Source organism: Heloderma suspectum, chromosome 2 (assembly GCF_057233095.1).
Source record: "Heloderma suspectum isolate Gila_16-S chromosome 2, 16-S_ref, whole genome shotgun sequence".
In the NCBI taxonomy this organism is placed as follows: domain Eukaryota; kingdom Metazoa; phylum Chordata; class Lepidosauria; order Squamata; family Helodermatidae; genus Heloderma; species Heloderma suspectum.
In genome coordinates, this window is record NC_139459.1 from 27,014,337 (window position 1) to 27,035,338 (window position 21,002).

Genomic DNA, 21,002 nt, shown 5'->3' on the forward strand with positions numbered 1-21,002 from the left:
ATAAAGGGGACTGCAGTAAGGGTCCCCTATATTATACCACAGACAGGCATAATATAGAAAGAATGTGCCCATCTGCTTCACAACTGTGAACCTGTGCATACCAGAGAACTGAGCACCAGTTCAGCAGCCAGTCCTGTTGTCTCCTATCTTCCTCCAACTGTTATGCCACACAGAAGGCAGGCAGAAGAAACTACAGTTGCTGGTCTTCTGAAACTTTAGGAGGGCAGATCTCCAGGTTGCTATCTGACACTCTGTAAGGCACTAGCAGCCTTGAACCACAGAATCTAGCCGCAGGGTGCCTTAGTCTCTGCACCACCAGCACAGCTTACAGGTGGAAGGACAGTATGACTTAAGACTTGCCGCTTCACAGTGCCATTACAGTGCAAGACATTACAGCACCCCACCCTTGACAGCAGCAGAAAACTGCAGCCAGTCAACCAAGAGAAATCAGGTGGCTTGAGGAACCAATAGGGGCCCTGATGGCCTAATATAAGAACTCCTCTAGACTTGGCTCATCAGTCTGAGCACCCTGTCTGCAGTGCTGCGCTAGTTTTTTGGGGCCACACCATTTGCTTCTCACCCCATTGTGCCCTGACACAGACACACCCCTACAAAGAAGAGATTCTGAAGATATAACCAAATGGGATATATATTATCTAAGAAAACTCTGGCAATAAAGAATGTGTGAGCATGTGTGGTTTTTAAGGCCTTCAAAACAGGCAAATAAATAATCAGCAGGCTTTCTCCAAAAGTTTCAAAGGGTTTTATGCTGCTGTTAAAAGCAAAGAAACCCTGCCAGGAAAACAAAAATGTTGGCTGCTCTTCCTTCTTCGGTATCCCCTCTAACTCCTCAGTGTGTCTGCATTTTATACAGTGACCAGAGGCAAAGCAAGACAGAGCTCCTCTTCACTTAACAGTTGTATGGAAGAGGGAAATTTTAACTGGGCAGGTGAAATTTGTTGTGTAAAGGTGAGAAAAGCTGCACCTGCTGAAATGCCCTCCCCTTAAAGGTACAGCAGCCATATTTGCATCTCTGGTCAACCATAACACTTGGCTTGTTGGACAGGTTGTCTTTAAGGCTGGAATCCTATACTCCCCCACCCCTGCTGCCTCTACCTGGAACTAAGCCCCATTGAACCCAATGGGACTTCAGAATAGACATGTACAAGTGGGACCCACAACAAAACATTGGAGTGTGGAGCCATGCCCTCTTCCAGGATATTCCATTCCTTACACCCCCCCCCTTCATTTGTGTGTGTCTACAAAAGACACCTCACATTCTGAGGTCACTGAGCATGCTCAGACCTTATTGGGCTGTTTGGGGGCTGTCTGTGTGGGTGGTTGGGTTGGAGAATGTTCCCTTAGGGTTTTTTCCCAAAATATTTTTTCTACTTCTGCAAACCCTGGGGTTCTGCCAAGCATAATATCTTCCTCTTGTTTCTAAGTGGCTCCGTTGTGCCTGCGAGCCTGTCAGCACTAACCACCTTAATTCGCTATTAGAGTGGTAGAGTTGCTCTGTTAAGGATGGTGGGAGGGACAGAAGGGCCAAAATAGATGGGATATAAATTGCATGGTTACAATGAATATAAATTTTTACTTATAAGTTATATAAATTTTTAAATAGCACCTTAACCCTTGCTCCCCCCACACCTTAATGCTGGCCTGACGTTTCTCTTCAAAGCTGCTATTTGCCCCAGGAGGGAAACTTTCAAGGCTATGAATTATTATTCCTCAAAAGAACTTAAATTTTTGCTTCTTATTAGGTATTATGTGTTTATGTAATGCCGCGGTGGCTTAGTGGTTAAGACGCTGAATTGCGTCAATGTATAATTATGTAATAGATTTATATACTCCTGACCCTATTTTAAAATATCTCTAGTATTTAAAAAATAACATTCTAAGCACGCAATCCTATCGGGATGGCTGTTAAGTCTCAAAACTCAGAGGCCTACCGCCATCTAATGCAGAGTGGGAGGAGTGGTGGAGGCCACCTTTGGCTCCACACCCTCACGCTCAGCATTATGGGTAGGCGGGCTTTTTCACCCATCTAGCTGAGACTCTGTGGAGCAGGAGAGAAGGCGGTTTGGGGATACGGCGTAAGCCAGCCTCCCCAGTCCCCTTTCCACCCCACCCACCAGCACACCCCCTTTCCCTCCAAGGCCGCTTTTGCAAGCTCGTGGAGGCAGCCGGCTGTGAAGGGGAGGGGAGGGGAACTCGAATTCCTGGCTCCGAGGTTGGAGCATTGACTCCAGCCTCAGATCAAGGAATCTGGACTATCCTATGGCCCCCAGACTCTGGTTAGGGGCCACAGGATTGCTCCCTAATTTACTCCCCCCCCCCACTGCCATATCAACTTGAAAATGCTCCCAGAAGATGCCTTTAGCTCATGCTGTGAAGCCTGGCCCTGCTTCTGCAACAGCACTCCTGACTTTGGGTTATCACAAGCCTCTGGTGTGGAATTCGGAGAGGCATTTGCAGTTGCATGTGGGAGTGTGTAGGCCATGGTGGCATCTTTATATCTTCCCTGCCTCCGCTAGCACATTCTCCTTGGCTTCCTGTTTCACACCGTCCCCACTTGTCTGAGTGTTTACACTTCCCCTTGCCTGTGGTTACCTTATCATTCTCTCTAGAACGAGGACATAAAACAGCCACCCAAGCTGCTCTTTCTCTGCCTTCCTCTCTCTTTTGCACATACACAGGATATTAAGAATGTGAAATCAAGATGACAATGATGAGCCCAGCGCTGTACAGTTACTTCTTCATCCTTCTTGCGGCCGTCGCTGCAGACAGCGGCTCTGGCTCAGGAGTATCAGTAGGCTTTGGTGAGTCATTTCATGTTTCCCTCTAGAACTCGAAATAATTCCAAAATATGCACGTTTGCAGTGCAAAAGATGTGGCAGCTTACCTATGTCCTCACCCTGAAGCTTGCCTTCATTATGCTTGGCGAAAGAAAGAGATCCTACCGGGCCAGTGGAACCATTAATTGTATATTTGTATCTTCTGCTGTGGCTTAGGATGGGGGTGGTCTTTTGGATGCCAAAGTGCGACTGGGCCGTCAGGTATTGCGTTCAACACTCTAATCCCCAACAAACACTCATTAGAAATATGGCACACAGTTCCACTGTCTCCATGACAGTATAATGCTGTTACTCAAAGGGCTTAGGGGCAGCACACCTGCTTTGCATGCAGAAAGTCCCAGGTTCAATCCCTGATATCTCCTGGTAGGGCTAGGAAGGGATCCCGCCTGAAACTCTGGAGAGTCAGTGTTGACAATACCGCGCTAGGTGGACCAATGGTCTCATTCAGTATAAGGCAGTGTGCTATGTTCCGATGGTTTATCCCAGAAGTGCTACTCCTGAATTTTGCCAAACAATGAAAAGAGAGGCAAAATTGGAGTTCAGTGGTTCATGAGTAAGCATTCATAGAAATCTCCATGCCACTAAGTGACAACTGCTGCCAAATAAGACCTGCCCTTCTAACAGGCCGTGGCAGACAAAGTTCTCATGATTTTAACCTCAGTTACCCAGATCTCCGGATAATCTGAAGTCGCTGTGTGTCATGTTGTACCAATCCCTTGTAATTAAGATGACCAGAGGCAGCAAAAGAATGCAGAGCGGCCCGTATCTTTAGTTCCAGATGTGCACCCAAGACAAGGGGGCGGATCCAGATTTAGGCAAGTACAAGTCTACGGATGGGTAGAGTTTAGGTTCATTCCATTTTTGATAAAAATTTACCAAAATTCATTAAAAAAACCCTTCATATTTAAGATGAAAAGAACTTGAGGTTTTTTTAAAAAAAAATTGAATGTGGAAGAAAGCAAAACAACAGCTATATGGCAGACAGATACACCATGGTTTTCATGCTGGGAATGGCTGCACCTATGGAATGCGGCCAGTGCAGGTGGGTTTTGTTTCATTTTTGAAAAGACTTTACCAAAATCTGCAACATTCATATTCAGAAGAGAAAGAATTTGAGATTTTAAAAAATTCAAACGCAGGAGAAAGCAAAACCGACAGATTCGCCCATCCTGAATTCTGTCCAGACAAATCCTGAATCCTGGAGTAACGTTGGCTGTTTAACAGCGACTTGTCCAAAGCGAACTGGGCATCCTCTGAAGCAGCCCAAACCAAATCGGGCTCTTCCCAAAGCTCTGGACCTGTTCAGAGATTTGGAGGGACGCAGCGACACAGACCCTTTGTCTGCAAAAGCAATACATTTTCCTCCAAGCTCTGTGTACAAAGGAAACACGAGCGAGGGCGTGTCGTTCTGGGGCTGACATCTCTAGGTTCCAACCAGAGAATAACTTTACCAAGACTCTCTCTTTTTCCTTCTAATCACAGTGCTTTTGGGAGGGATGCAAAAGGAATAATTTATCAGTTGATGTCAGTTGAGCAGAAAACAAAAACAAAGCCTCAGCCTGTTTTTCATTCATCATAACCCCCTAAACTCTGCACCTATCTATCTGACTTTTTCAGATCACTTACCTAGGGCACCTCTGTGATGTATACCATTTTCATATTAATTGCTCAGAAAACAACGGGACAAAGTGAATCCCTGTGTAACATTGGTTTAAAAGGAATTGGTTGCTGGTTTGATGTTCGGATGATTTTCCTGCTTTTTTAGCTGTCAGGTTTATGGATCATTTTAATGGTTTTTGATTGAAATAACTGGACATTTTATAACATCATTATTTATAATTTTCTGGTTATAAGTAAGTCACTTTGAGACATTTATTTATTTATTTATTTATTTCTATATATATATCCTGCCTTTTTCCCTCCTTAAGGGACCCAAGGAGGCGTACATAATCTTCTCCCTCTCCATTTTATCCTCACAACAACAACCCTGTGAGGTAGGTTGGGCTGATAGTCTCTGACTGGCCCAAAGTCACCCAGTGAGCTTCCATGGCTGAGTGAGGACTGGAATCCAGATCTCCCGACTCCCAGTCCAACATTCTTGCCACTGCACCACACTGGCTCTTGTAGTTCTGAAAATAATCACGAACATCTCTTAAATAAATAAACACCTCCAAATTGTCAACACTTCTGCTCACAGAAGGTGCCCCACCCAATGTGGCCCCTTCATCCTGCACAAAAAACCCCATCCAGCAAGGTCCCTCCAGCTGCTGTGTAGCATTTTTAGTGGGCTGAAGGGGCTGCCATGGGAAGAGACAGGGAAGTCGCCTTCCACTAGCGCAGTTGCACACCGGGACTGATGACTCTGTCAGTTTCACTTCCTCCTGCATTTGAACTTTTTTAAATCTCAAGTTTTTTCCATCCTAAATATGAAGAACTTTCAAATTTTGCTAAATTATTATATGAATGAACACAAAATTCTCACCCATCTGCATTAGCCAAATTCGATAGATACAGCTATTCCCAGCATGGAGAGAACCACATCGTGCCCGCTTGCCATCTAGCTGTTAAAGACGAAGAGCCTGTCAGAAGAAAGAGGTGACAACCTTAATTAAGCACTAACACGGTTGAATACACAGGGATTTAAACCCAGACTCTTAAGAGTGAAGCACTCGAAGCCCTGGATCTGGATGGATGAATCTGTCAGTTTCTGTTTCTCCCACATTCTCCAGGGCCACCTCACAGTGCCCCACTTAGAGGAAGGATCCCCCTTCAGAGAGTGCATCTGCCTGACCTCTCGCTCTGAGCCTCAGCCAAAGTGAGAAGTCAGGTGAGCAAGGTCTCCGGAGGGATGGGCGGGCAGCTGCTTCTCCAAAGAGCCCTACTTGCTGCTCTCCCACAGTTGCATTTGCCCCAGCAGGTGAGCAGGGCTGGTGTGGCAGCGGCAGTGCCCACCGGGGCCCTCCTAGCTGTTGGGGGGGGGGAGCACAATCCACCATCTCTCCTGATCTGCCACCTGAACAGGGGATTGGCATGCCTCATGGAAGGGCCAGCCCTGTCAAAACCCAACTGAAACTAAATTCTCACCCTTGCCTAAAGAATGCACGTCCCTAATAGCTGTCTCAAAGAGAGCATTTCCAGATGTTCTCATCCCTGCATAACAAGCTGCTTCTGCCAAAGACAAATTTTTGTCTTCTATTCAGCTAATAAGTGTGCAGGATCCCAGTCCTCTGGTCACCCTAGCAATAATCCAGGGTCACTGATGTGGTCATTCATCCCCAGGGTCAACTTTTCAAAGATTGGAAGGTTTTCCACCTTGGACGACATACGTAAATGAAGTTGTTCCATTTTGTTTCTGGCCTTTGGGATGTATTTACCTAGCGCCAAGAAAAATAAAGAACTGAAGACATCAATATTTTCATGTCCTTGCCCCTTATCCAAATCTATCATAGTAAGCAGTCTCTCATCGGAACTAATAGATTTCATTTAATTGTTTGGTGGCTCATTGGAGGCGATATTCATGCTATTGTGGAAAATAACTATTCCATTTTGGGAGACAGGGACATCTAGATGAGCAGAGCGAGTGTTGGATTTTCAGGATATGTGGATGATGAAATGGGCACAGAAGGAAAATAAAGAGGAAATTTGGAAGGAGGGTAAAATGTACTATTAGCATCCAGTTCCAACATACATACCTTTCCTATTTAAAACATAGATCTTTTACTCTGCCTTGAAAGTTTAGGGGGGCAAGTAACCAAAATATTGGAAGTCTGTAAAATATACATTTTAATGTAAAAGAAACCTAAAGGTCCAGTGATTTCAGTAAGTCTGGAACACATTCTAAAACAGGCCCTGATCCAGCTGTAGTCATGTCTACTTATAGGCATAACTGGCACTGCCAGAATGAGGACACACTTCCCACTGAAAGCACTGGGTGCAGTCCAGATGGCCAGGGCAGATGTACCATGGCATAATGTGTAAATGAAATTACTTGTATATTTACACATTATGCCATTGTACATTAGTCATCTGCATGAATCCTAAAAACAGCTCTGCTTCCGAGGTCATTGTCACAAACCTCTCACTGAAAAATCAATTGAACAAGCTTTAGTGGAAATTCCCATTATATGGCACTGAAAGCTTTGGGCAAAGTGAGTGAAACTCCTGCAAAAGCCTATCTGTATGGGGTGCATAAGTTCTTTCCCGTAATCTCTCTCGTACTTCCTTGCCATGTGATGATAATCTTTTGATTCACAGCAATAACAACAGGGCTATGTAATAATTCTAGGCAACATTCAAATGAAAGTTGAAGTGCAATGGCAATGAGTCATAAAAAAAGATCTGTTGTTCGAAAGTGTTCTTGTTAAGCTGAGCTCCCTCTTCTAGAAAGGTACGCCCCCCCCAACTTGGTCCCTTACCAGGGGGCAAGGCATAGATGGATATTTTTGCATTTATTTACATATTTTACCCCACTTTTCCAGTGAAAAAAGGCATAAAACACCACGTCATGAAAAAAAAACACAATAAGAAAGTTTCAAAGATAGGAGTACAGCAGATAAAAACAGAATAAAAATGAATCACCAGGGAATCAGTTAAAACAAACCCAATACAAAAGGCCAAGTGCCTTCCAGAAAAATCTTTATGTCAAAGGTCCCCAACCTTTTTGGACCTGTGGACAGATTTGGGAATTTGAGACGATGCTGTGGGCACCACCACCAAATGCCTAATCAGTGGATCGCCACTTTGGGCGTCTATGTGTCACATCTATGGATCTTAGGCTGCGTTTTATTCAGCAAAAACTTTTGTTTCATGTCTATTGAACACTGCAGCATCTCTTTAATAAAAGATTGTCTAATTCAGCTAATTGCTGGTGGTGCAGTACAGCTAGTGCTTCTTTTAAACATATGTTTTGGCAGTGCTTCTTTTTGGGAGGTTATTACACAGATACATTTTATACTGGAACAGTCTTTAATATTCACTGATGGACACACTCTTCTAAATTTTTTACCTGCTTCATGGAAATTAAAGGATCAGCATAAATAGATTCTCTGCACCTTTTTGACAGCTAAAAGGCTGCTGTTACAACATTGGAAGGATAAACATTCACCTCCTACAATTCAATGGATTGAGGACCTTACAGTGCTTTCAGCGTTTAGACGCCACCTTCAAATGGATACTTATTTGGATATTTGGTCCACTTTTATTGAACCCCTTGTATAATTGCTACAAAGTTGTATGCATTTCATACAAATCTATGTACGTATATTAAAAAATGGGAGACTTTTTAAAATTTTGGGGGCCCACAGGCACCACATTGGGGTCCCATTCATGGGCACCATTGGAGGTACCTGTGGGTGCCGCATTTGGGACCCTTGCTTTATGGGATGGTGAAAGACTAACACAGAGAAGGCAAAACAAAAGAGCAGGAAATGTGAAAGCTTTTTCCCACGTCTCCGCCATTTGCAGATCTTGATGGGAAGTGAAGGAGAGCCCCTCTCCAGTCTTTCTTAATGCATAGGCATGGGGCTGTATTATGGGAAGAGTAGTAGCTCAGTGACAGAGCACCTGCTTTGCAAGGACAAGGTCCCCCAGCTCGATCCCCAGCATCTCCTGATCGGGTTGGTAAAGGATTGTGCCTGAAATCCTGGAAAGCCACTGCCAGTTAGTGTCGACAATACTGGATATGATGGACCCATGACCTGACTCAGTCTAAGGCAGCTTCCTATGTTCCTGTGGCCAGACTAATATGAGAGGAGGTTGTCCTTTGAGTATTGTGGTTGCAAGCCATTTGGGGCTTTAAAGGGGATAACCAGCACTGTGAATTGGGCCTGGAAGCCACTGCAGCTGTCATGGAAGGGGAGTCATATCAAACCGGCTCTAGTCAGAGCCCTCTCTGCCACATTCTGAACCAGCTTTCAGAGCTACTGCCATATAGAACGCTTTGCAGTAATCCAGTCTTGATGGACCTGAGGATCAAAATACATGTTACTTTAAAGACATTGCTAGCAGATTTGTCTCCCCCACCTTCCTCTAAACTAAGAACATAAGAAGAGCCCTGCTGGATCAGACCAAGGGTCCATCTAAGTCCAGCGTTCTGTTCACACAGTGGCCAACCAGCTGTCAACCAGGAACCCACAAGCAGGACACAAGTGCAGCAGCACCCTCCCACCCATGTTCCCCAGCAACTGGTGTACATAGACATACTGCCTCTGATACTGGAGGGAGCACATAGCCATCAGGACTAGTAGCCACGGATAGCCTTCTCCTCCAGGAATTTATCTAACCTCCTTTTAAAGCCATCCAAATTGGTCGCCATCACTACCTTTTGTGGTAGCGAATTCCATAGTGCGCTGTGTGAAAAAGTACTTCCTTTTACCTGTCCAGACTCCCCCACCAATCAGCTTCGTGGGATGACCCCAGTTTCTAGTATTATGAGAGAGGGAGAAAAAAGTCTCCCTATCCACATTCTCCACACCATGCATAATTTTGTACACTTCTACCATGTCTCCCCTCACTCACCTTTTCTCTAAGATATAGAGCCCCAGATGTTGTAACCTTCCTTCATAAGGGAGTTGCTCCAGCCCCTTGATCATTTTAGTTGCCCTTTTCCACACTTTTTCCAGCTCTACAACATCCTTTTTAGGTGTGGTGACCAGAAGTGTACATAGTATCCTAACTGAGGTACTCAGCAGTATGTATGTGCTTACTGCTGAGTACAAGGGGGACATGTGTTGTTATGGCCATATCCAGTCTCTCTAGGAGGCTGCAAATGGTACACCAACCCAAGCTGGGCAAAAGCCTTTCTTGCCCTGGCTACCACCTAAGTGTCCAGAAGCAAAGCTAGATCCATACATTTATAAATCTCAGTTTATGGGGAGTGATGCCCCATTCAAAATAGGGTGACTCTCTATTCCCACATTAGCAACTCTACCAACCAGGAGCATCTCTGTCTTGCCTGGATTACGCATCATTGTGTTTGCCCCATTTAGTCATTATCTCCTTCAGGCACCAATTCAACACTTTGGCGGCATCCCTAAATTGTACTGAAAAATTGAGATATACTTGAGTATCAACTGCATACTGGTAGCACTACACTTCTGCTCTCTGGATGACTTCTCCTGGAGGTTTCATGTAGAATTTAAATGGCATAGGGGGTAAAGTGGTACACTGTGAGGCACCACTTACCAGTGGTCAAGGCATCAAACTGGAAACCCTCAATGCCACCTTCTAAAAATGTCCTTCCTTCCAATAACAACCAGAATCACCACAAAATGGTGCCCCCAAGTCCTATCCCAGCCAGGCAGTCCATGATCAATGGTATTGAAAGAAACTGAAATATTCAGCAGAACCAACAGGCATGCTGCCAAGCATGCTGGAGCATTGGAGGGAAAGCCCAGTGTCATGAGAAGGGCTGTGTTTCGGAGCAATCTGTTGAGCCATTTTCTGAGTATAAGCCGTATCACCTACTGCCCCCCAATTTCTGGCTATAGTGGTGGAATGCAGTTCATCTGTCTCTCCCTTAACCCAGGACGTTTTCTGCAGGGTGGCTTGTTAACCACCCTGAACAACCCAACAACAAACCATGGGTTCTCAAAGTGGCTTGTTCAAGAAAAATAAGCCACACTGCATGGTTAACAAGCCACCCTGTGGAAAATGTCCTTGGTTCAGACAATACACTAACCCACAGTTCAGCAACAACCCACACAGTTCAGCAACAACCCACACTCAACCACTGAGTGTGGGTTAGCATGTTGTCAATCTAGAGGGCAGGGGGCATTTGCAGAGGAAACGGATGGGCAAAAGGGGCATTTATCAAGGAGAATCAGCTGGCAGGAGGGGGTGCTTAACCCTTCCACTGCCCACCGAGTCTCTCCTGCAAATGCTATTTAAACAAAAACAAACACTTCCCCCTCCCTGCAACTGGGTTTTGAGACCAGAAATAATCCTGGCTGAAGTGGAATGTTTGGAGGGTCATTTGCAATGAGAAATGGTCAGGCCTGGGCAAGCATTAAGTACCTTCTCCTGACAGCTGGTTCTCCTTGATAAATGCCTGTCCACACTGGTGTTCATGTTACCTTGACAAACATGGTTTGGGAACATTCAAAAGGACATGTAGTTATGCCCTGAGGCAACCCTGGCAGCAAGTAGTCTTACTGGATATTTCCCAACCAGTACCAAAGCCTGAATATTTTTCCACTAAAACAAATCTATAAAAAGGTAAGCAGAGTCTGACCAGGGAAAGGGGATGCAACCATTGGGCTGAGATACTGGAGCCAAGGGTGCGGGGGTTGGGTGTGGAGAGAATGAAAATCAACTCTTTAAAACTGAAATGTGAATGCTACATCACTAGATTTTATTCGTCATGACATTTTCACTTTTAACCTGCCAGCTTGCGCTTCAAATTAAAGAATTTGTTTGATGGTTTGTTCTCCTCAGGAACCTGCGCAGATGCTGAACTGGATGCCAACTTTAAGTGTATCACTCAAATGCCAACATTCCAACATAACTTCTTAATTTGCAGTGCCACCGGGACAGAAATTACCCTGAATGAGGCTGACGTTAGCTTTACTGTGTAAGAACCTCTCCAGTGCATTAAAATATGGTTACTTTTCTGTAAGCATTACTATGTTTAATTATCTTCATAACCTTAATCCTGACGGACACACAGTCCTCTTCTTCCACCTCTCATATCTCCATAGCTCAACACCCAGAATTAATAAGGCCTTAGATGCTCATTAATTCTGGGTGTCAAGCTACCAGCACTCAACAGAGTGTTCTCTATTTTAATTTTCTTCCATCCATGTTTTTCTGATAATGTTCATTTCCATTACAAACCCTGCAACTTGGAGGGCACTTGTTTGGAGACCATTACTGTACTATTGGATGATGACCAGGAAAGATCATAAGAACTAAAAGCCAAGAACAATATGCCTGATCACCCCATTAAAAGTAAGGGCCAGTTTGACTTCCGGTTGGAACCAATGTCGCCCTCGCAGCATCCCGCAGAGTCTCTGCGGGACGCTATCTCAGACAGCTTTTTAAAAGGTTGAAAAACCTTTTCATCTCCCCCCTGGAATTAAAAGGGGGGGCAAGGCAGCATCTGGATAACATCTTGGAGAAAAGTACTCCCCACGAGGCAGTGGGGGGGCTGGATTCCAGGATTATCTTCCCAGACCTTAACCATCGCAAAAAGCTGCACTGAAACTCCTATTTAATAGGAGAAAACAGGGCTGATGTGTTCCGTTGTAATATATGGATTAAGAAATATCAGCAACACCTGAGAGATGGTTTAAGAATATCAACAATATATTTGAGAATATTTGAGGACCTGCAAGATTTGTTTGAAGAGAAACATGGCTACACCGAGGAGAAGAAAGGGGGTGGCATTGCTGCCCATTCCTCCCATACCACCTTTGTCAAAAGCTCTGAGAACAGAAGATATAGGGGAATTATTTACTTTGATAAAAACTTTATCTTTGCAATTTGCGGAGCAAGCCAAGAGGTTGGATTTAATCCAAAATTCCATCACCGCCCTGCAAGGAGCTGTGGATTTAATTAACGCTTCCTGGCAAAAAATGGAGATGAAAGTTAACGAGCTACAAGATAGGCTCATAACGAATGAAATTACGACACAAGCTCTTTTCAAAAATATATCTGCCAGAATTTCTCAGCTGGAGGCCTTCATGTGCAGATCCAATGTACGTATTATTGGGATTAAAAATCTGCTTTTGTTGTTGTTCATTTGTTAAGTCATGTCCGACTCTTCGTGACCCCACGGACCACAGCACGCCAGGCCTTCCTGTCCTCCGCTGTCTTCCAGAGTGTGCTCAAGTTCATATTCATTGCATCAGTGATGCTATCTAGCCATCTCATTCTCTGCCGTCCCCTTCTCCTTTTGCCTTCAATCTTTCCCAGCATCAGGGTCTTTTCCAGGGAGTTTTCTCTTCGCATTAGGTGGCCAAAATATTTGAGGTTCAGCTTCAGTATCTGTCCTTCCAATGAGCAGTCAGGGTTCATTTCCTTTAGGATGGATTGATTTGACCTCCTTGCAGTCCAGGGGACTCCTAAGAGTCTTCTCCAGCACCACAGTTCGAAAGCATCGATTCTTAGGCGCTCAGCCTTCTTTATAGTCCAGCTCTCACAGGCATACGTTACTACTGGGAAAACCATAGCTTTGATTGTACGAACCTTTGTCGGCAAGGTGATGTCTCTGCTTCTTACTATGCTGTCTAGGTGTGCCATAGCTTTCCTCCCAAGGAGCAAGCGTCTTTTAATTTCATGGCTACAGTCACCGTCTGCGGTGATCTTGGAGCCCAAGAAAGTAAAATCTGTCACTGCTTCCATTTCTTCTCCTTCTATATGGCAGGAAGTGATGGGGCCAGATGCCATGACCTTAGTTTTTGTAATGTTGAGTTTCAAACCAGCTTTTGCACTCTCCTCTTTCACCCTCAACAAGAGGCTCTTGAGATCCTCTTCGCTTTCTGCCATTAGGGTGGTATCGTCTGCGTATCTCAGGTTGTTGATAATTCTCCCGGCAATCTTAATTCCGACCTGTGATTCATCCAACCCGGCATTTCTCATGATGTACTCTGCATATAAATTAAATAAGCAGGGTGACAATATACAGCCTTGTTGTACTCCTTTCCCAATTTTGAACCAATCGGTTGTTCCATGTCTGGTTCTTACTGTTGCTTCTTGACCCTCATACAGGTTTCTCAGGAAACAGGTAAGGTGGTCTGGTACTCCCATCTCTTTAAGAATTTGCCACAGTTTGTTGTGATCCACACAATCGAAGGCTTTAGCATAGTCAATGAAGCAGAAATAGACGTTTTTCTGGAATTCTCTTGCTTTCTCCATGACCCAGCGAATGTTAGCGAACTGATCTCTAGTTCCTCCTCCTCTTCGAAACCCAGCTTGTACTTCCGGTAGTTCTTGGTTCACATACTGCTGAAGCCTAGCTTGTAGGATTTTGAGCATCACCTTGCTGGCATGTGAAATGAGCGCAATTGTACGGTAGTTTGAACACTCTTTGGCATTGCCCTTCTTTGGAATTGGAATGTAAACTGACCTTTTCCAGTCTTGTGGCCACTGTTGAGTGTTCCAAATTTGTTGGCATATTGAGTGCAGCACTTTAACAGCATCATCTTTTAGGATTTTTAATAGCTCAACTGGAATACTGTCATCTCCGCTAGCTTTGTTGTTAGTAATGCTTCCTAAGGCCCACTTGACTTCACTCTCTAGGATGTCCAGCTCAAGTTCAGTGACCGCACTGTCATGGCTATCAGGGACATTAAGATCTTTCCTGTATAGTTCTTCTGTGTATTCTTTCCACCTCTTCTTAATCTCATCTGCTTCTTCTGTTAGGTCCCTGCCTTCTTTGTCCTTTATCATGCCCGTCTTTGCACAAAACATTCCTTTGAGATCTCCGATTTTCTTGAAAAGATCTCTAGTCTTTCCCATTCTATTGTTTTCCTCGATTTCTTTTCATTGTTCATTTAAGAAGGCCTTCTTGTCTCTCTTTGCTTTTCTCTGGAACTCTGCATTCAGTTGGATATATATCTTCCCCTTTCTCCCTTGCTTTTCGCTTCCCTTCTTTCCTCAGCTACTTGTAAAGCCTCATCAGACAGCCACTTGGCTTTTTTGCATTTCTTTTTCTTTGGGATGGATTGAGTTGCTGCCTCCTGAACAATGTTACGGACCTCCGTCCATAGTTCCTCAGGCACTCTGTCTATCAGGTCTAATCCCTGAAATCTATTCCTCACCTCCACTGTATATTCATCAGGGATATGATTTAGGTCATACCTGAATGGTTTAGTGGTTTTCCCTACATTCTTCAATTTAAGCCAAAATTTTGCGATAAGAAGCTCATGATCTGAGCCACAGTCAGCTCCAGGTCTTGTTTTTACTGACTGTACAGAGCTTCTCCATCTTTGGCTGCAAAGGACATAATCAATCTGATTTCGATATTGACCATCTGGTGATGTCCATGTGTAGAGTCGCCTCTTGTGCTGTTGGAAAAGAGTGTTTACTACGATCAGCGTGTTCTCTTGGCAAAACTCTATGAGCCTTTGTCCTGCTTCATTTTGTACACCAAGGCCATGCTTGCCTGTTATCCCGGTGATTTCTTGACTTCCTACTTTAGCATTCCAATCCCCTATGATGAAGAGGACATCTTTTTTTGGTGTTAGTTCTAGAAGGTGTTGTAGGTCTTCATAGAACCGATCAACCTCAGCTTCTTCAGCCTCAGTGGTTGGGGCACAGACTTGAATTACTGTGATGTTGAATGGTTTGCCTTGGATTCGTACTGAGATCATTCTATCATTTTTGGGATTGCACCCCAGTACTGCTTTTCCCACCCTTTTATTGACTATAAGTGCTACTCCATTTCTTCTAAGGCATTCTTGCCCACAGTAGCAGACATAATGGTCACCTGAATTAAATTCGTCCATGCCTGTCCATTTTAGTTCGCTGATTCCCAAGATGTCGATGTTCAGTCTTGCCATCTCATGTTTGACCACCTCCAGCTTACCTTGATTCATTGATCTTACATTCCAGGTTCCTAAACAATATTGTTCTTTACAGCATCGGACTTTCTTTTCACCACCAGACACATCCACAGCTGAGTGTCCTTTCGGCTTTAGCTCAGCTGCTTCACTCTTTCTGGCACTACTTGGAAATTCCCTCTGCTCTTCCCCAGTAGTATATTGGACACCTTCTGACCTGAGGGGCTCATCTTCTGGCGTCATCTCTTTTAGCCTTGTGATACGTTCCATAGGGTTTTCTTGGCAAGAATACTGGAGTGGGTTGCCATTTCCTTCTCCAGTGGACCACATTTTGTCAGAACTCTCCACCATGACCTGTCCGTCTTGGGTGGCCCTGCACGGCATAGCTTATGGCTTCACTGAGTTATGCAAGCTCCTTCGCCACAACAAGGCAGTGATCCATGAAGGGGAAATATCTGCTACTGATGTAAATTTGCCTACCTTTGTGGACAAGCTTTTGCATGGGATACTCCCTCTGCCATCTGATTATTTACTTGACATTGAGCAGTCATTTCGTGTACCAAATGCGAAAGGGACGGACCATATGATTATAGTTCAATTTGCAAGAGTCTCCACAAAGAATTGTATCCAGCGTTTGGCAAGAGAGGGTGGAAGTCTTTTTTGGAAACAAGATAAAGTTATGTTGTTTCCAGATTACATCAAAGAGGTGGCAAATAAAAGAAAGCAATTCATCAAGGCAAAGAATATGGCAAAACAAATGAACATACAATATTATTCAAAATATCCTGCTATATTTTGCATTGTTTCTGAAGGTCAGACGAAGAAGTTCCTAAACCATGAAATGGCGAAGGCATGGCTGAACGTAAAAATGTGTGAGATTTCTGTTCCGGCCCCATGAACTGGAATTTTTAAATAAGCTTTGTTAACTGTTTATGTTTAGTCTACATGATCCAAGCTGGGCCAGAAGATATCTGATTATACATATATTCATTTACTTTCTTTCATTTTTCTTCTCTTTTTTATTTTTCTTTACATTCTCTTTTTCCAAAATAGATATGATATGCTATATTTAAATATATTGTCTGAGGGTGTATTGAACACACTCATTTATATATCTAGTATAAAATATATCACTGATTGTTGTAAGGTTGCTTTCAAGCTTTATTATTATTATTACTATAAGATTACTCAGTAAGGTTTTTGGTTGGTTGAATTGTTAAGCATTATTATTACTATTATATTTTAATTTAAGGGCAATATATGGTTACTGGGAATTAATTGTAGGCCTGCTTTCTTGTTATAAAATTGATGATATGATGTTGAAACGTAAGGTTGATTATTAAATTGTAATATTGCTAGTGATATAGGTATGGTTTTTAAAATAGAATGGCATCTGAAGCCCATGGGTATTGGAGTTTAAATTTAACCCTTTAAAATAGGAGAGGGAAGAAGGGAGAGGAAAGAGGAACATTTCTTTTTTCTTTTCCTTTCTTTTTTCCTTTACTTTTCCTTTCTTTTTCTTTTTGTTACTGTTGTGTCCTCATAAGAATATTGCATTGTTGGGAAACTGTAGTTATTGATCAGGTTGTTGGTATTGTTTATTTCATTTATAAAGAAAAAATAAATAAAAAGTATTTAAAAAAAAAAGTAAGGCCCAGTTTATATGATCAGCATCATCCAATGATAAAACCTTTCCTGTACTGTACCTCAGAGTTTTTCTACATGAGGCTGTTAACCGCTGTTATCTACTTTTGGTTTTGTAGCAGAACTGAGATCCAAGCTCTACTCAAAGAGCTTTTCCTTTCCTGCTTTTCACTACATAATCTATAGGTGGCACTGTGCTATAGTGGAATATCACAATTACAGGCAGAGTAGGAAAATACCTTTTATTTCATTTTCAGCAATAATAATACCTCATTTTCTCCACTGTAACACCCCACCCCCACCCGGTGAAGTGCTCTTAAAAAACAGAAGTAAAACTGGAGGATCATGTCGTTGTCTAAAGAACTCACAAACAACCATGAGTAAAGCTAGTGTGGTATAGTGGCTAGAGTGCTGGACTGGGAGTCGGGAGATCCAGGTTCTAGTCCCCACTCGGCCATGGAAGCTCACTGGGTGACTTTGGGCCAGTCACAGACTCTCAGCCCAACCTACCTCCCAGGGTTGTTGTTGTGAGGATAAAATGGAGAGGAGGAGGATTATGTACGCCGCCTTGAGTTACTTGGAGGAAAAAAGGCGGGATATAAATATAATAAACAAACAAACAAACAATCACAGGTGCACAATAAATGTAGAAAGGTTTTGTATTATTCCCCTTTAAAATTGCCCCCATTCCAAATGTGCAGTCTATTGTATTCCCAATAATGTCATCAGGATTGCAACAGGTCTAGAGGTCTCTGCCAGGAGCCCTCCCCGCTTTCTGCTCTCTTCATTCCTCAGAATTATCAAGGTGAGGGAACTGTGAGTAAGACTTCAGGGATAGTAGTAACCTCTCAGGATTTAGGCCATCTAAGGGTACCAGGAACAATGGGAAATATATGCAGCAGATGGATCCAACAGAGCCAAAAATCGTAGGAACTACATTTCTCCAGGTTCCCAGCACCCTCGGACAATGCTGCTCATGCTCTGATCAGTGTCTAAGGCCTCATTGATTCAGGATGTTGAGCTATGGAGATAAGGGAGGTGGAAGAAGAGGAGTAAGTTCCATTGAACTCACTGCGGCTTACTTCTGGGAAAAGGATGCTATGAATATAGTTGCACGGCACTCCAGTTCCCTCCTATTTCAAATGTTTTTATATTCTTTATAAATATAAATTCTTTATAGTTATATAATTTTTGAATGACACAATCTCAGTGTTGAAATTTTCACAGATTTTAAGAAATTCCACTTCAGCACTAATATTCTTCCTGCAGGTATCGCAGAGAACCCCGTGCGTGCTTCAGAGTGAGCCAGCTGGTAATCAACTGCTCTCTACATAGTACTGATCTCCTTGAATCCCTAAATGTTTGCTTGACCATGAAATTAATGAACCAGGAATGCAAAGAATGCCGGGACGTGGAAGCAGTTGCGATCAGTGAGCTCCTTTGTCATGTTGTTTTTGTGTCTATTATTCACAATTGTCTGCAGTTTTCATACCAGTTCAGAACTAGGGCACAGGGCCTAGGGCACATCATAGACACAGTATGTCCTGATGATACAAGTACATACCTCAAAGACTCGTGGCCAATTGGGAACTGCCAGTTCCAAATCTACAAGAGAAAGTACAGAAACATCCCTTCACAAGGATGTTGTAGTGGAAGTAGGGATGTTGGAGAAATCCATTTGGGGGGTGGAGTTTGACAAGTTTTCTTAGGCTTGGCCCCTAGTCTTTGTTTTGATTCCCACTGTGGTACCTGACTCGATCTGCAATGAGTTGGGCCAGTTTGTGGATGGGGGGGGGGGATTTTGTGCATTTTTTCCTGCAGGTTCTGCAATTTACACAAATTTCTGAGCAATTTATGCAAATTTCTGAGCAATTTATGCAAATTTCTGAGCAATTTATGCAAATTTCTGAGCAATTTGCACAAAATTATGAGCAAATTATGGCCAAATTGGTGCAATTTGGCAAATGGCTCAGACATTTGTGCAAATTGCTCAACAATTTGGGCAAATTGAAGAACCTGCATGAAAAATGCACAAAAACATTCCCAGAGTTTGTGGGAAAGCCTGCAGCTTGGCTCACAAACACAAAATGAGTCATATATACTACAGAACTCCGTCAAGTCACAAAAAGAACTGGATTTCCCAGTGACAGACATCCCTAAGTGGAAGAGAATCTGCTGGTAGAAATATTTTACATGCCTCAAAGTAGCTGCCCATGGAGTCCCCCAAGATACAACTGAACATAATGTTCAAATATAGCTTCCTTACCTATTTGGGTATATACATCAATGGTCAACATAAAGGTATGGCGGTGGATCCCTGCAAAAAAGTATGATTAACTTGCCATACAAGCCTATGCAGCACTATGTCTTTAAAGTAACGCCTGCTTTGGATCTTAGAAATATGTATCTGAATATCCATGCATAAGATAGCATGGATTCATTTGCTTTAATGGATCACTGTTTGTCCATATAAACTGCAGGCATGCCTCCCCACTTGATCTGGATTGGGACCACAGCAAGGGGGAAGTGTTAAAGCTGCCTTCCCCTATAGGATCCTGATCCAGATTGGGATCCCTGTGCTTACGCTAGAGCAAAAAAGTAATGTACGTGCTTACCTACATCTAAAAAGTAGTGTCTGCTTTGGCCACCAGTCCTCACTGCTCGGTGCGACTTACATCCAGATAAATGTGCATAGCATTGCAGCCTTAAGATAGCAATACATTGTGGCGTATACGAGGGAAGGCAGACATTCTAACATGTGCTGGAACTGGTTTCTTTCGACACATTTTGGCTTCAGTGTATTTTCAGTCCAGTGATGCTGAAATGTGAGGAAGGGGGCTTGAAATGTGAATGCTCTCCACTGAAAAGGGTCGCCCAATTTTGAGTCAGGCACAGAACCATTCAAGTCTGGGTCAAGCTAGACAAGTGGTTCACTCCCTAGCTCTGCTCCTCTAGTCCTCCCTGCCAATTCTGGTCCCACCTTTGCAAGCAAAGAAACCTTTTAGTAAGGTGGAGGGGGTATTACCAGTGGCAGATGTGGCTCATGATACAGGCCGGCCTAACTTAATTTCAAGCACAAAGTAGGGTGGCTGTGCATCCTCTTTTACAGAAGACGGTCCTCTATTGGAAGGGCTGCCAGGGTAATGTCCTGTATTTTGAAGGCTTCCCCTATTGAAGGGTTGTCTAGTCCAAGGCCAGTTTAAAGATAAAGAACTGTAAGAAAGGAGAGCAGGGGGCTTGAAGTTGCCCATCAACAGCACCTGAACAGCAGGCTGAGCAAGGCACACTGGTCACCTGGTCACAGTCTTCTACCCTATGGTGAGACGTAGTTTTATTTAAATTATAATAATACTGTCTAAATTTGGATCTATAGATATACATTAGCATATGCAGAAGGTTAGGCAAGTGCGTGTCCTCTTTTGTCCTCTTTTTTGATAATGCATTTCCTCTTTTTGAAGGTTCATACATGGCCACCCTAGCTCAAGACAGAGTGAGAGAACACCCGTCTAGCGAAGCTTCCCCACTGCCAGCCCCTCATGCCATTGGCACTGTGCTTCGTAGCCAGTGGGGTAGTGGTGAATTTTGAAGTGCAGGCACTCATCATGACACTCCCCATGGCCATATCCCCCAGGAGAGTCCAAAAACAGAGGCAGCTGTGTTGATCCATATCAACAAACCAGTTCCAGCTGTTTTCATCTCTACCAGGAACCGGCCTTTGGTGAAGTGAATGGGACTTAATTGCCCATTCAAGACCAAGCTATCACCCAAATACTTCGAACTGCATCAGGGAACCATATATTGTTGCCGGGGAAATCCATTGCCCCCTGCCCCCAGCTTCTCTGAGGATTGCAGCTAAGCTCAGAAGGAACAGGGAAATTGGAGGAGGGAGGAGAAGAGGATAATGTCAGCGTCCCTGCTAATCAAAATGTGCCGGCGCTTATCTCCGCAAGCCCTGCTCCGTTACACTGCTGTTAGTAGCTTGTGCTTCATTGAATGCAAA

General features: G+C 43.6%; 1 protein-coding gene across 2 annotated transcripts in view; it reads left to right on the forward strand.

Moving 5' to 3' along the window:
* The first annotated feature begins 2,605 nt into the window (after positions 1–2,605).
* Positions 2,606–21,002, forward strand: part of IL7R (interleukin 7 receptor) — a 32,419-nt gene continuing 14,022 nt past the window's right edge. Inside the window, exons 1-3 of one of the 2 annotated variants that reach the window (XM_084833045.1) lie at positions 2,606–2,822; positions 11,292–11,468; positions 18,272–18,432. In XM_084833045.1, coding sequence (XP_084689171.1) covers positions 11,455–11,468; positions 18,272–18,432 — 175 coding nt within the window. In that variant the 5' untranslated portion in view covers positions 2,606–2,822; positions 11,292–11,454. The remainder of the gene's footprint in view (positions 2,823–11,291; positions 11,469–18,271; positions 18,433–21,002) is intronic. The other variant, XM_084833044.1, reaches the window with a different exon arrangement.